The sequence below is a fragment of the Capra hircus genome, chromosome 11, assembly GCF_001704415.2.
Source record: "Capra hircus breed San Clemente chromosome 11, ASM170441v1, whole genome shotgun sequence".
NCBI classification, from domain to species: Eukaryota; Metazoa; Chordata; class Mammalia; order Artiodactyla; family Bovidae; genus Capra; species Capra hircus.
Genome location: NC_030818.1, coordinates 28012591 through 28026305, shown reverse-complemented (window position 1 = coordinate 28026305; position 13715 = coordinate 28012591). Strand labels below are relative to the sequence as shown.

At 45.2% G+C, this 13715-nt stretch overlaps 1 protein-coding gene across 2 annotated transcripts in view; it reads right to left on the bottom strand.

The window, feature by feature from the left end:
* The window catches only part of PRKCE (protein kinase C epsilon), a 546886-nt gene that overhangs the window by 200200 nt on the left and 332971 nt on the right, over positions 1-13715 (bottom strand). For both annotated transcript variants that reach the window (XM_018055186.1, XM_018055187.1), the window contains exons 4-6: positions 4226-4385; positions 2110-2144; positions 671-756 (exon numbers count right to left, since the gene is read on the bottom strand). In XM_018055186.1, coding sequence (XP_017910675.1) covers positions 671-756; positions 2110-2144; positions 4226-4385 — 281 coding nt within the window. The remainder of the gene's footprint in view (positions 1-670; positions 757-2109; positions 2145-4225; positions 4386-13715) is intronic.

Sequence of the window (13715 nt, the reverse complement as noted above, 5' to 3'; positions counted from 1 at the left end):
AGGGGCTCAGACTCTGGAACAGACTGGCTGGCGTTTTCACATACTGGGGTGTGAGGCTTAAGGCAAGTTAATTTGACCTCTCTATGCTTCTAGTCTCTCTGTTGGAAACTGAAGATAGATCTCATTAAGGTTGTTATGGCTTTAAATAATATATGATAAAGTGCTTAAATCAGGGCACAGCAAGTACCCAGTGAATGTCAGCTATTGTTATTACTGTGGTTCTTCCAGCCTTTTAAGTGTTTCTTAGATTCGCTAATCCCACTCCATTCCTCCATCACCTCATAAAGATAAAGCTCCTGCTTATGTGTTCTGTCTCTCACTGTTTATGAGCTGTGTGGAGCCCTTGACATGTCAGTGAGTCCTTTCTCTGTTTCGATGAGATAATGACATAAAATAACTCAAATTTTCCTCTGGGCTTTCTTCTGGGGGCCATACAACCCTTGGCATCATATCCACACACACACAAGCCTGACTTTGAGCTGCACTCATTCTGTAGATTGTACCTCATGCCGGAAGGCTGTGGACAACTCCCTTCATTTTTGATCAACACAATGAAGAAAGTAACAGGACCTCAGAGAGATAAGGTTTTTCTTGAGGACCACAGAGGAGGCAGTGGAGGGTGGGGATAGCAGGGAAGAAAGCCCAGAATTTCAATGTTATAAATATTTACCTCGTCAGGAGTTTCCTGTTTCTTTAATCCAGCACACTTCGTAATTATGAGCTCATGGCATCTCTTGTGGACCACGCAAGTGCAGACTGCAAACAGCAAAACATGAGAGAGCTGAGCGACAAGCAGGGGAAGAAAGGTTCCGTCCCAGGATTCAATGAGGTCTCTGTGGAGGAGCGAGGGGAGCCCTGCCCCTTCTGTCTCCAACGCAGAGTCTTATGGTAATGCCCTACCTGAAGCCCTTTATGCAATCACTTCAAAGCACTCTGCCATCAGAGCCATCAGGGTTTCCTAAATGCTCTGGAGAAGAATGGACCATTTATATCCAAAGGGCATCAGCAGTTTTCTCTAGTTCCAGGACTACCAATCAATTTTCTTGCTTCTCTATGCCAGCGTCAGGAAGCAATCGCCCAGTCGTGAAGCAGTGTCAACTCCCTGCGTTCCATTCAAGGTCCCACCAGGGCTGGCTGGGGTGGGAGGGAGGCCAGCAGCACGTGAGTGGCTGTTCTGTGACGCAGAAGTTCTCTAGCTCCTTGATCTGGATATACCTTTTGTGCCAAATTTAAAATTTTTCATTGTATGTAATACTTCCCCAAGAAATGGCTGACACTGTGTAGTGTCATGGGCCAGTGTGGGCAGTAGGTGATGCAAGGAATCCAAGAACCGTCACATGTGTAATCGCTTGTTCACACATCACCTCCAGGACACAGCCACGTCCCACAGAAGCTACCCCAGGCCCAGGGGTGAGACTCAAGTCAACTAGTGGCTGGTCCCCCAGTTCCAACCACAGAGAAGCCTCAGCATGACCTCATTACATACCACCCTCCAGTTCTACATAACTTAACCTTGCATTTGTAATCAATTAACTGGGGAATAAACAAACCCTTTCATACTTTCGAGCAACTGTTAAATGTTTAAGAGCTAATGATGATACAGAAGAGACCAAAAAAAAAAAAAAAAGAGAGAGAGAGAGAGAGAGGGAGAGAGAAAGAAACAGCAAGGACCATGAGCGAGACAGAATAAAACAAGCAGGGCAGGAAGCTTCTTCAGGGGGCTGGAGAGTGAGGAGCTAACAGAACACACAGAACCTGGTTCAGGACACAGGGGGCCTCCAAAGGGCATCTTCCTGAAGCTTTCCATCTCATGGGGAAAGAAGAAGGTGCACCGAAAACACTGCACCAAAAGGCTGAGCCCCCTGGGCCACCTGCAGATGGTGGTCCCCACAGGCACTCCTATACATCTACTCCCACATAGATACAGTGGAGCGACGGCCAGGCAGGGACAAAAGAAAATCGGGGTCTCGCTTTGCAGAGAGAGAGCGTGACCATGCAGGACCTACAGAGCTCTGAGTCTCATCCAACCCAGCCCCTGTTTCCACAGGCAGTCGTGATCTGAACTGACCTGTGGTTCCCAGGGATTTACTTCATACAACACGCTCTTACCTTGACATTGGTATCCCTGCTTTCCTATGACACCCCTGAAAAGAAGAAAACAGCTCTTTAAGAAAATGAATTCCAGGAGGTCAAAAGCCACACAAAGCCACCCCATTCTGGCCACTGCCTACAGCGTACCAAATGCTGAGTGGAGTCCACTCAGCAGTGGGGTAGTAATCTCGCTCCCACTTGAAGGGTGCCTTAAAATGACTCCTTCTGAAGGCCATCAAGAACAGCCCCAGTGCTTGGAATGGGTGCAAGGTTTGGTCAGTGTTAGGGCTCAGTTTCCTATACAAACAGCCACTCCAGGGGCCCAGCTGTGTTCTGGAAAGCCCCAGAGACCCTGCTTGTTCTCCATGGGCCTCAAGTCATTGAGTGTGCCCTTCTTTGCAGACAGTTGTGGAGAAAGGTTCTCACTGGCAAGCATATTCCCTGAGCATTCCAGGAGTAGTCAAGATTTATGGGGCAGAGTGTGGCCAGGACTGGGATTTCAATCTACCATTGGGGTAAAGGCCAACATCACAGATTCCTTCCATCGCCAGCATGGGTCCCCTAGGGCAGGTTTAGGGTCAGCCTGGACACAGGACAATCCAGCCAGCCTGGCCTGAGCCCTGTGCTCAGGACACCACCACCAACTGGTCAGCTCTTTGCAGTGCCCAGTCCAGTGAGAGGAGCCAGAAGTCACTGGGGCTACAGCTAAGGGAACCCAGAGTTCGGTCATACTGGCCATGGGCTTAGAGGAGACCTGAATCTCTAAGGCTAAGCTTTCAGAACCTGTCCCCCAATTCTTGACCAAAATACAGAGATACAGGTCAGACGGCTGTCAGCCCCAGGAATAAGACGTGTCTGTGGATGGAGCTGGGTGTTATTTCTGCTTTAATCAGATTGACTTTGCTCTAAACTGTGTCACCTTGGATGTCCATGCCAACCTCTGTGACTAGTTCCAGAACACCACAAGGATGAGATGAGGTGTTCCTGGACACCATGGGAATCCAGGGGGTCCTCAGAGTGCAATTTGAGTATTCCCCTTCTGCATTCATACTGCAGTATGGCCTTGCTCACTCTCCTCCATGGGACTGCCAACATGCGAACTCCACAACAGTTCCAGCGAGCTAAGAGAGGTGGCTAGGGAGGCTGAGCATGAGCTATTAGTTGTGCTCACCAGGGTGGAATCAGGTCTCTGACACATCCTAGCTGCAGGGCCATAGGCTGGTCTCATTTCTGAGCCTCAGTATTGTTGTTAGTGGAATGGTGTTCATAATATATAGCTCATAGGAGGCTGGGAAGATTTAGAGATTTCCAGAGCCAAAGAGAAACCCTGACACAAGGTAGGTATTCATCAAAAGTTCCCCTCTAATCCCCAAGGCCAGTATTCCTTGTCTTTCTCCACCTCCCCAAAAGGCCTGCTACTTACCTGTTTCTGCCTATCAAAATCCTAGTCATCATAAAAAGAGAATTGCCACCTCCTCCAGGAAGCCTTCCCTGAGTACTCCAGCCAATGTTTCTCTCTTTTCTGAAATCTCAGCATCCTATCAGCACCAGTGTTGTGACAGTTACTAAGAACTGCTTTGTATTATAAATATTGGCAATGAAATATTTTTAAGCTTTCTATGCAAACATTTAAATGTATAAAAAAATAGAGAGATGAATATAGTAGACCCTCAGGTATCTATGAGTAGCTCCAACAATGATAAGTTCATGGCCAGCCTTGTTTCATCTCTACCCCTAGCCCCTCAACCCTCCTTCCAGTTATTTTTTTAAAACAAATCTAAGAAATCCATCATTATGTTGGTAAATAATTCAGATTCCCTCTTTAAAAGTTAAGAGTTCTTTTAAAAAAAACCCACAAACCACAATGCCATCATTGGTTATAAAATCTTAACTCCTCAAATATGAGATATGATATGATCCTACATATCTCCATATGTAGGAACCAGGAATCATAGTTTCTTCTTCCCATCTAGCCCCCCAAGCACCACTCAGCCTTGCAGAAAAGTCTTCTGTAGTCAAAGAATTAAAGCACATAAGCATTTTTTACATAAAGTGTCCAATCTCCTGACCCATTCCTCCCACCTCTTGCTGCCGAAAAGTCTAACTGAGAGGTTTCCAGAAAAGAGGACCTTACCAGATAAAATCTCGGCAGTGGGAACAGTAGGTGGGCTGCCGAAGGTAGGTGGCCATGAACTTGTGGCCGTTGACCTGGTGGACCCTGCGCCTGACAGCCCCCTGCCGCTTCCTGGGCCGCATGCGCTCCCGAAACACACGTTCTTCATTGTCTTTAGGGGCTGAGGAGGGACAAGAGCACAGAAGAAAATACAGTTTGGGTTAGCATCCCTTGAAAATAAGCTTCTGTGGGAGAGTTACTCCGGCCTGGCAGATCTGGAGGTTGTGGGGGGGCAGCCTCCACTGGTGGCTGCTGATTCAGGGGTCTAAAGAGCCTCACTACTTAGCTCCAGCGAGTACGCACCATGTGACTGCAAGGCCCAGACTGTGCACTTTCCTACAACAGCTGCACTCAGCATCCATCCCAAGCCTACTTCTGAGCCAGGTGTGGCCGCTTCACTCCTCCCCACACCAGCTACATGGTGCGAGGGTGTGGGGTCAGAGGCTTAGGTTCAAATCTTACCGAAACTTCTGAGGAGTGACCTAGCACTGCCTGTGCTCCTCATCTGGAGCCTCTGCAGGCCTTGTCCTCTGTCAGGGGGATGATGGTGATGGCCCTAAGGGGTGTGGCTTGGAATCAATGGTGTGACTTCCCTCCCCACCCAGACGCCAAGCTCAGAGAAGTAGCTGCCGAATAAACTTGACTTTTCTTCCTCTTCCCTCTTACCTAGAGTAAAGCAAAAAAGAGCCTTTCCCTAAAGGTTAAAAGGAGAGGGAAATAGAACACTGTGAAGGCAGATAGTTTCTAAAAGGTTCAAGACCCACCACCACGGGCTTTAAGACCTACTGGAGACAGAAAGATCTTCCCCACTTCTTCCTTCCCTCCCTTTCAAAGACTGTCCCAAACCCAAGAACACCCTGCAAAGGGACAATAAAAACAATAATGACCAGTAAGTACTGAATGTGCCACCACACATCCCAATACATACATCAATGCCCTAATCCCCAGTGTGATAGTTGGGGGGGCCATTAGGAGGTAATAAAGATTAAATGTAGGCATGAGGGTGTACCCGCATAATGGGATTAGTGCTCTTATAAGAAAAGGAAAAGACCTGAGCCCGCCTGCTCTCTGCGATGAGAGGATACAACGAGAAAGGCGTTGTAAGCCAGCCAAGCAGAAATCCTCACCAGAACACAAAGATCTTGATTTCAAACTTTCAGCCTCCAGAACTGTGAAAAGTAACTTTCTGCTGTCTAAGCCTGTAGTCTATGGTATTCTGTTAAAGCCTGAGCAGACCTACACAGTGACAATGCTAGCTAACGGCTGGCAAGGGCTTACACTCTGGTAAGTGTTAGTCGCTCACTTGGGTCCAACTCTTTGTGACCCCACAGACTGTAGCCCACCAGCCTCCTTAGCCCATGGGATTCTCCAGGCAAGAACACTGGAGGGGGTTGCTATTTCCTTCTCCAGGGGATCTTCCTGACCCAGGGATCGAACCTGGGTTTCCCGCACTGCAGGCAGATTCTTTACCATCTGAGCCACCTTAGCTATGCACTCTGGTAGGTGCCATGCTAAATGCATTATGTGTGATAACTCATTGAAGAATCACAACCCCAGCTGAAGGGTACCGCTATTACCCCCATTTCTTGGATTTGCAAACTGAAGAATGCAGTGTTCAAGTAACCTTTTCTGTTAATACAGCTATCTAGTGGTAGAGCCCTAGAGAGGGGAATGGCAATCCACTCCAGTGGTCTTGCCTGGAGAATTCCATGGACAGAGAAGCCTGGCAGGCTATAGTTCGTGGAGTTGCAAAGAGTCGGACATTACTGAGTGACTAACATACACACAGTGGTAGAGCCCAGATTCCATACCAGAGAGGGAGAGAGAGGGCCCTGTTCCACTGGCCACCTGCTGCTCTGAGGGACAGCCCACTCTCCCTACAGCAAGTCTCCAAAGCTCTCACCTGGTGGCTCTCATTAGGGAAGAGCTGGGCTGCCTGAGGCTTCCCCTAGCACAGAGAAGGCAGGCTATGGGTCTCCTGCCAGGCTCTTGACACTCTCAAGCAGCCCTGGAAGGTGGGTAAAAATACGCTGGGAAGGCTACATCTCCCCCACAGCCCTCTTGCACCAGCCAGTGCCCATCACCCCAGCCTAACAGTGTCGGTCCTGAGGGGAATAAGCTTTGCCCCTCATGGACCTCTCTGAACACAAGGTTCTCTGCAGTGGTGGTCATGTGTGTCGGTCAAACATCTGTTTAATCCAAGAGCATCTTGTCAGTCCAGAGAGGGTAGGGGTGGAAAGAACATCAAACTGAAGGAGGAAAAGAACAACGGGGAGCAAACGTCCAGCATGTGCTTTGAGAGGGAAGCAGCCTCCAAGCAAATGTGCAGAACTGCTGACTGGAGGCGGCTCGCTGGGCTCCCAGGCTGTGTTCTCAGGACTGCCCCTTAATGACCCAGAAGGGGTCCTGCCTGTGGACCTCCTGCTTCATACCCCACAACCTGCAGGGGTTTCCTGTTTAACTGGTGCCTATTGTTTCACAAAGTCTCTGACACCAATTACCTTCTGGGTATAGAAAGCCCACACCATCTCCTACTTTCTACAACCTAGGGGGTAAGACCCAGCAGAGCAAATTCACAAGGAAAGGTCCTGCTTCTAACTAGAGATGTCTACATATGCACACGCATGCATAAATTCGACAATCATCACTCAGTTGTGAAATTAGAGGTGACTTTCATTTCTGCTTCATACTTTTCAGTATATTTAGAAAATTCTATTTTTATAAGCTGGAAAAATGTGGTATTTTAAAAAACAAATATTTTCAATAGCGCTTAGTTGCTACAAAACTGATTGACAAAAAATCCAACCCCCTCAAACTCAGCCTTGGGGTAGCTCAGGCCAGGGGATGGGAATTCTCTTTGTACAAAAGCATCCATCAAATTCTTTCACAGAAGGTGTTACCATGGAATATATATCAACAGTACGCTCTAATGCATTTAAAATGCAATTTGATTTACAAATTCCTCAGATTTTCTAGTCATCTTGATTCTGGAAATTGTGTTTTCAGTCAAAATGGTGAGGAGTTTAATCCAGTTTTCTCAAAGAAGTGCTGCCATATGGGGGATTATAGGGGTCCCCGAGGGCCTTATTTCTCAACTTTTTATAGAAATGACCACAGTAACCAAACTGGACTTTCTAACCTGTGTTTAACTGATTTAATAGATAAATGCAGCAGCCAGTTAATTTAACTTCACTTGCTTTTTAAAAATTTACTTATTCTTTAATTGAAGAATAATTGCTTTACAGAATTATGTTGGTTTCTGCCAAACCCCACTTACTTTCGAAAACCTGTTTGTGGGGTGCACTGATGCTGTGAGAAAAGCTGTATAAAATTTGTAGGGGGTGGGAGGTGGGGGGGATGGGAGGGTCTTGGGTGCAGGTTAGAAGGAGAGCCAAGGATAACCCCATGCTAAGGCGGGGGTCTGTCTGATCTAACTTCTCTAAAACGTTCTGTTATCCTGCCCCAGGGCACATTGTGCATGGCCTAAAGTCAGCTTCTATGTTCAATATGTGGGGAGACTAAAGGCAACAGAAAGAACAGGCAAATAAACTTCGTGTTCCAAGGAGGTTTGCACACGAGGCTGCAGGAGAAAGGGGATGGGACTCCTGGCTGATGATAACACCTGCCTTTCACACCCCTCTGGACAGGGGAGCCACGGGGCTCCTCAGGCCCATAGAATCTCCTCGTTGGACCTAGAGAAACTGCTAGAAATGGATCACCTTCAGCATTTCCCCTGGTGTGAAGGGTCTCTCTCTATTAAAATGCAGCTTCCATGGGGCAGGGGCTAATGCATGGCGCATGCCTGCAGGAGCACAGACACCTGTATGGGTAAGAGAGGGTGCACGGTGTGACAGTGAAAGAATAGGCTATAAATGCAAGCATATGTGTACAAGCATGTGTGCAATATAATAGCAATATATATCAAATATCACACATAATTCATTATACATTCATATATAATGCAGCATGATATATTAGTGTCATTTACATAATTATATTATGACATAATTATGTTATAATTATATTCATAGCAATATATTATTATATAAGATGAATATATGATTTCTAGTTTTTCTGAACTGTCTGAAGCAATGCTTCACCCCTAAATACTTCTGGGTTTATCTCCTAAGAATAAAAACATTCTCTGACATAATCACAATATCAAAGTCAAGAAATTAAACATTGCTATAACTATCCAATAGACAGTTCATATTTAAATCTCCCTGATTGTCCCCTGTACGTGTGTGTGCTAAGTCGCTTCAGTTGTGTCCAACTCTTTGCAACCCTCTGGACTGTAAGCTGCCAGGCTCCTCTGGCCATGGGACTCTCCAGGCAAGAATACTGGAGTGGGTTGCCATGCCCTCCTCCAGGGGGTCTTCCAGACCCAAGGATCGAACCCATGTCTCATATCTCCTGCATTGGCAGGTGTGTTCTTTACCACTAGCGCCACCTGGAAAACCCAATTGTCCCCTAAATGTCCTTTATCATTGCTATTGTTTTTAAATGTTTAATCCAGGAGCTAGTTAGAGCTCAAGGAAGTTATCTGCTTGCCATGTCTCTTTAATCTCCTAATAAAGAACAATTTTCTTGACTTATATCATTCTTATGACAAAGTTATGGAAAATATAGCATGTTGTCTTATGGAACATTCTACAGCCTGGATTTGTTTGTTCCCATTTGATTAGTTTCCAATCCAATGGCAAACATACCATGGAGGTGTACATATCAGTAAATCTTTAGCTATAGATAAGTGTATAAATGAAATAAATATAAAATTTATAGGAGGAGAAATATAAAATATTCATTCTTACTAGGAATTCTTAAAATACAGAGCTCTCTTGACCTATCATTGACATACCATTTAACGCCTAATAAAGAAACAAATTTGTTTTAAAATGGTATTATCAGCTGTTTGGAAGGCTGCTATTAAACTGATTTATTCATTCACTGCTAGAGGCAATGTTGCATATTTTCAGAAGCAATATTACAGTACATGGCAAACATCACAAAGAGATTCATATCCTCTGATTAGGCAATTCCTTAGTAAGTAACTCTAAGTCAATAATTCAACATAACTAAAAGTTATACACTTATACATGTTCCCCAAGGCATGTCTAATCAGCCTTCAAACAGAAGTACCTTGATAGTCTCACATTAGTAGAATGGTCTAATGAGTTATACTACATCTATATCAATTTTAAAATGTTGAGAGAAGACTATGTAGGAACATGGGGAAACATGATCTAAAACTGTGAAAACAGGAGGCACAGAAACACAAAACATATCTACAGGCTGAAGGTAACATAAAAGAATTATTGTGTTAAACTAGGATGATGGGATTATGTATTTGTATATTTGAAAAATGTTCTCTAATGCTTGCTGAGTGCCGAAGAATTGATGCTTTTGAACTGTGGTGCTGGAGAAGACTCTTGAGAGTCCCTTGGACTGCAAGGAGATCCAACCAGTCCATTCTAAAGGAGATCAGTCCTGGGTGTTTTTTGGAAGGAATGATGCTAAAGCTGAAAATCCAGTACTTTGGCTACCTCATGAGAAGAGTTGACTCATTGGAAAAGACTCTGATGCTGGGAGGGATTGGGGGCAGGAGGAAAGGGGGAATGACAGAAGATGAGATGTCTGGATGGCATCACCGACTCGATGGACGTGAGTTTGAGTGAACTCTGGCAGTTGGTGACGGGCAGGGAGGCCTGGCATGCTGCAATTCATGGGGTCGCAAAGAGTCTGACATGACTTAGCCACTGAACTGACTGAATGCTCTTTAATGACATTTTTTAACACATTGTTTCTTTTTGGCTGCATCGCACAGCATACTGGATCTTAGTTCCCCGATCAGGGATCAAACCACACCCCCTATATCGGAAGCTTGGAGTCTTAACAACTAGACTCCCAGAGAAGTCCTTTAATGATTTTTAATAGCAGTTCTTTCCACCTAAAGCATTAGGCAATGGAAGGGTCACTCATTTGCAGGAGTGGGGGACTATACGGCATGAATGAGGAGGAAAGGGCACCAGATGTTGGCCTGGAGATCAGGAGAGACAAGATACATTTTATCAGCTTCCCCAGTCGCCTGTGGTTCTGAGCTGGGTCACCCCACTTGCCCTGACATCTGTGACTTGCTCTGAAGCATGCTCTTCACATCACTTCACTGGATGTACTCAGCCACGCCCACCTAGGCTGATGGCTCATTTGCCACAGCCCACAAGGCAAAACCAGTGCTGGTTTTCCTTTCTTTCCTTCCTTTCCTTTCCTTTCCGCCTACACATATCTTTTGCTTTATGGCTGCATCTACCACACAGCAGAAGGGATGACCCAAGTCAGGGAGAGGCCAACACAAAGTTGGATAACTCTTGTGAAACTTTCATTGTAAATGAAGATCTTGGCTGCCCGGATATAACAACAAGAATTCACAAAGGCATGAAGCTAAGGAGACACCCTGTGAAGCAGCTATGAGATCTTCAGTAACCTTAATCTCTAACAAGAATGTTTTCTGCTGGCTTTGATTTGCCTATAATCTCAAATTCCTAGGGTCTTCTATACCAATGAGTATCTTACAGCCCCAAAGCTCAGAAGAATCTCTGACAGGCTGCAGGCAAGGGGCAGAAGAAGCACAAAGAACCCACACCTCACAGTTCTTGCTTTGTTGATCAGCCTCACCTGGCCCCTTTTCCTGGGGCTGAGACTTCTCAGTCTAGGCCAGAAGGACACTCACAATCACAGGGAGAGGCAGCCCCTGGCACCAAACCCTCTGTTACCTCTTCGGGTCTGTCGATTATTGAAGGTCCCATTGCTTCATCAGCACCTCCCTCACCTCATCTCATGTTCTCCTGCATAAAAATGGGGCTCAAATGACAGGACTGAACTGGCATCCTTAAACTCAGTGCTCTTTGAATGCCTCTCAGTGAAAGAATATCTAGCAGGGAATTCCTAATAGGCTGATGGTTATGAATCCCCATATGCTGGCACTTCCTTCGAGGGCATGTGTAATAAGGACTGCCAAGCCCAAAGTTCCACCTTGCCCAAGACCCCTGACCTTGGAGCCTGGACCAGTCAGAAGGACCAATATGCCCGACTGGCCACCTCTGGGCACCACTGTCATTCCTCACTGCAGGTGACCTCTCAATCACTTACTTACTCTTGATTTTGAGTGCACATAGGGCAGGGGTCTTCTCCACAAGCAAGTGTGCCATGGGTGGTCTTCTAGATCTCTTCTCACCTCCTTCTTTTGACCTTCTCTTTCTACCACCATGGTTGAACTAGGTGCTGGGAGACTGGACAAATGTTGCCTTTACCTCAGACTTGCGTTATAACCTAGAACAAGTCATTTAATCTCTTCAGGCGTCTGTTTTCTTATCCATCAGGAATAGCACTGCAATGGCTCTGTCTAAACACTAGGCTGGCATGTTCTCTGCCCCAGGTGCCAACGTGACATCTCCTGATTGAGGGAAAGTGGAATACTCTCATCCACTCCACTACAAAACCTCCCCTGGCTGGGGTCCGACTGCCTCCAGATAGTTCAGCCCTGCCACTGTGAATAAAAGGGGTCGGCTCCATCTTCTCCCACCCCATGCATCAGCGGCTTCAGAGGAGCACACTCCACCTCCAGAGTGGAGTAGTCCTGGGAAAACTGGGCTGGGTAAAAACACTGACTCAGCTCTGGGACAAGACCAGTAAGAAATGTGACCAGTTTGAGAAAAGGCTGGGAACGTCCTCAGAAGGCTTGTCTGGGAAGCCAAGCAAAGAGTGAATCCAGTTTTCAAGGCAGATTATTTCACAACACAAAGAAAACAACTCAAACATCCTGATAATTTTATCTAAATAACTGTCAAATCTTGGATGATTCAGAAGCTGAAAAATAACAGCTACCATGTATGGGCCCCTGTCATGTGGTGAGCACCATTCTAAGTATTTTGTATCCATGAGGGGCTACTTTATGTGTAAGATACTGTTACACATCCATAAAGCGCAATTAAAAATACATGAGGTATTATTACATATACACAAGATACTGTAAGCAACTTACATCTAACATCATGAGGTGCTACTATCCTCAGCTTACAAATGAAGAAACCAAGGGCTCAAGAGGTTAAGTAATTTGTTCAAGGTCACATAGCTAACAGTGAGTGTCAAGTTCAAGAATTCCCACCCTGACCCATCCACCCATATTTTACAAGGAGGGCAGAATAGCTTGTGTCCCCAGTACCCAACTTTGTGTATGGAAGTCTCTTGCTGGCTGCTGCCCATTCACCTCTCCACACACGCATCCTGCTTTCAACTAGACACTTAGAAAGTCAAAAGGGACTGATTAATTCACAGGCACACACATAATGGAATTTAATGCAGTGGCTTCAAAAAGCAGACACGCCAAGTCCCACCAAGAAACAATATGTAGAAAAAGAGAACTAAGAAACATGTCTATAGTTTATATTGATATACAATGAGAAAGAGAAAAGGATAAATATCCTCAAACAACATAAACAGAAAAACACATCGAGACTTTCTAAAGGGTTAAAAATTGCACATTCTCAAAAATGTTTATTAGGTGGATATTGGATGCCAGGTAGTATTCTTGGCACAGACTCTTAGCCATAATGGATGGTCCATAGCCACTCTCTAAATTATTCTTCTCAGATATTTTGGATTTGATCCTTAATAGGTGGGTCTCCACAAACAAAGCAAGGAATTGCCGTCACTGTCCAGACAACAGTGGTTATGACTGGGGGTGGGGAATGCCCCTGAAGAGACTAGATGGAATTTTTCCCACTCAGGATCTGAGGAGTTTACTCAATAAATCTCTGGCTTAACTTTATGGACTTAATGTGAAAATGCAAGACCAACGGAAACAAAACAAAATGAAAAAAACCTAGGCACTGAAAATCAAAGGAGCAGTGCCTTTCCAATTTATTTTCCATGAGGAAAATAGCTTATAATATTTTCAAGTTGAAATAAATGCTACATGACAGTGAGTTTTAACGATTAAGTAAATATTTATGTGATACCAAAGGCTATGTTCTACATGTTGTACTCACACAATACATTAAAGAAAATTTCTGTTCAAAACAGGAAAGAGGAAACAGCAATTAATTCCCCAAGAGAGATTAGCCTGAACTATCTATGTCTTCCCAGAGAGCCACACGATGTGAAGCAGAAACGTGTAGGAGGAGAGGTTTGGAATTGTCCACATGTGTTATTCTTTGCCTAATCTAATCAGAAGAGCACTGGTGGCATTTCAAGATTAGCATCTCAAATTTACTACAAATCATGTTCTTCTTTCTCATCTTTCCTTTCCGAATGACCTATTCTGTATTCATGGCAGGGCATAAGCTCTTGTCCACTTAATCAAACTAAAGCTTAAGCTAGTTTGTGCTTTGTTAGGCAAAAAAAAAAAAGTGAAACATTTGGACACTTGACAGGGTAGAGAGAGTAGCATTAGGGT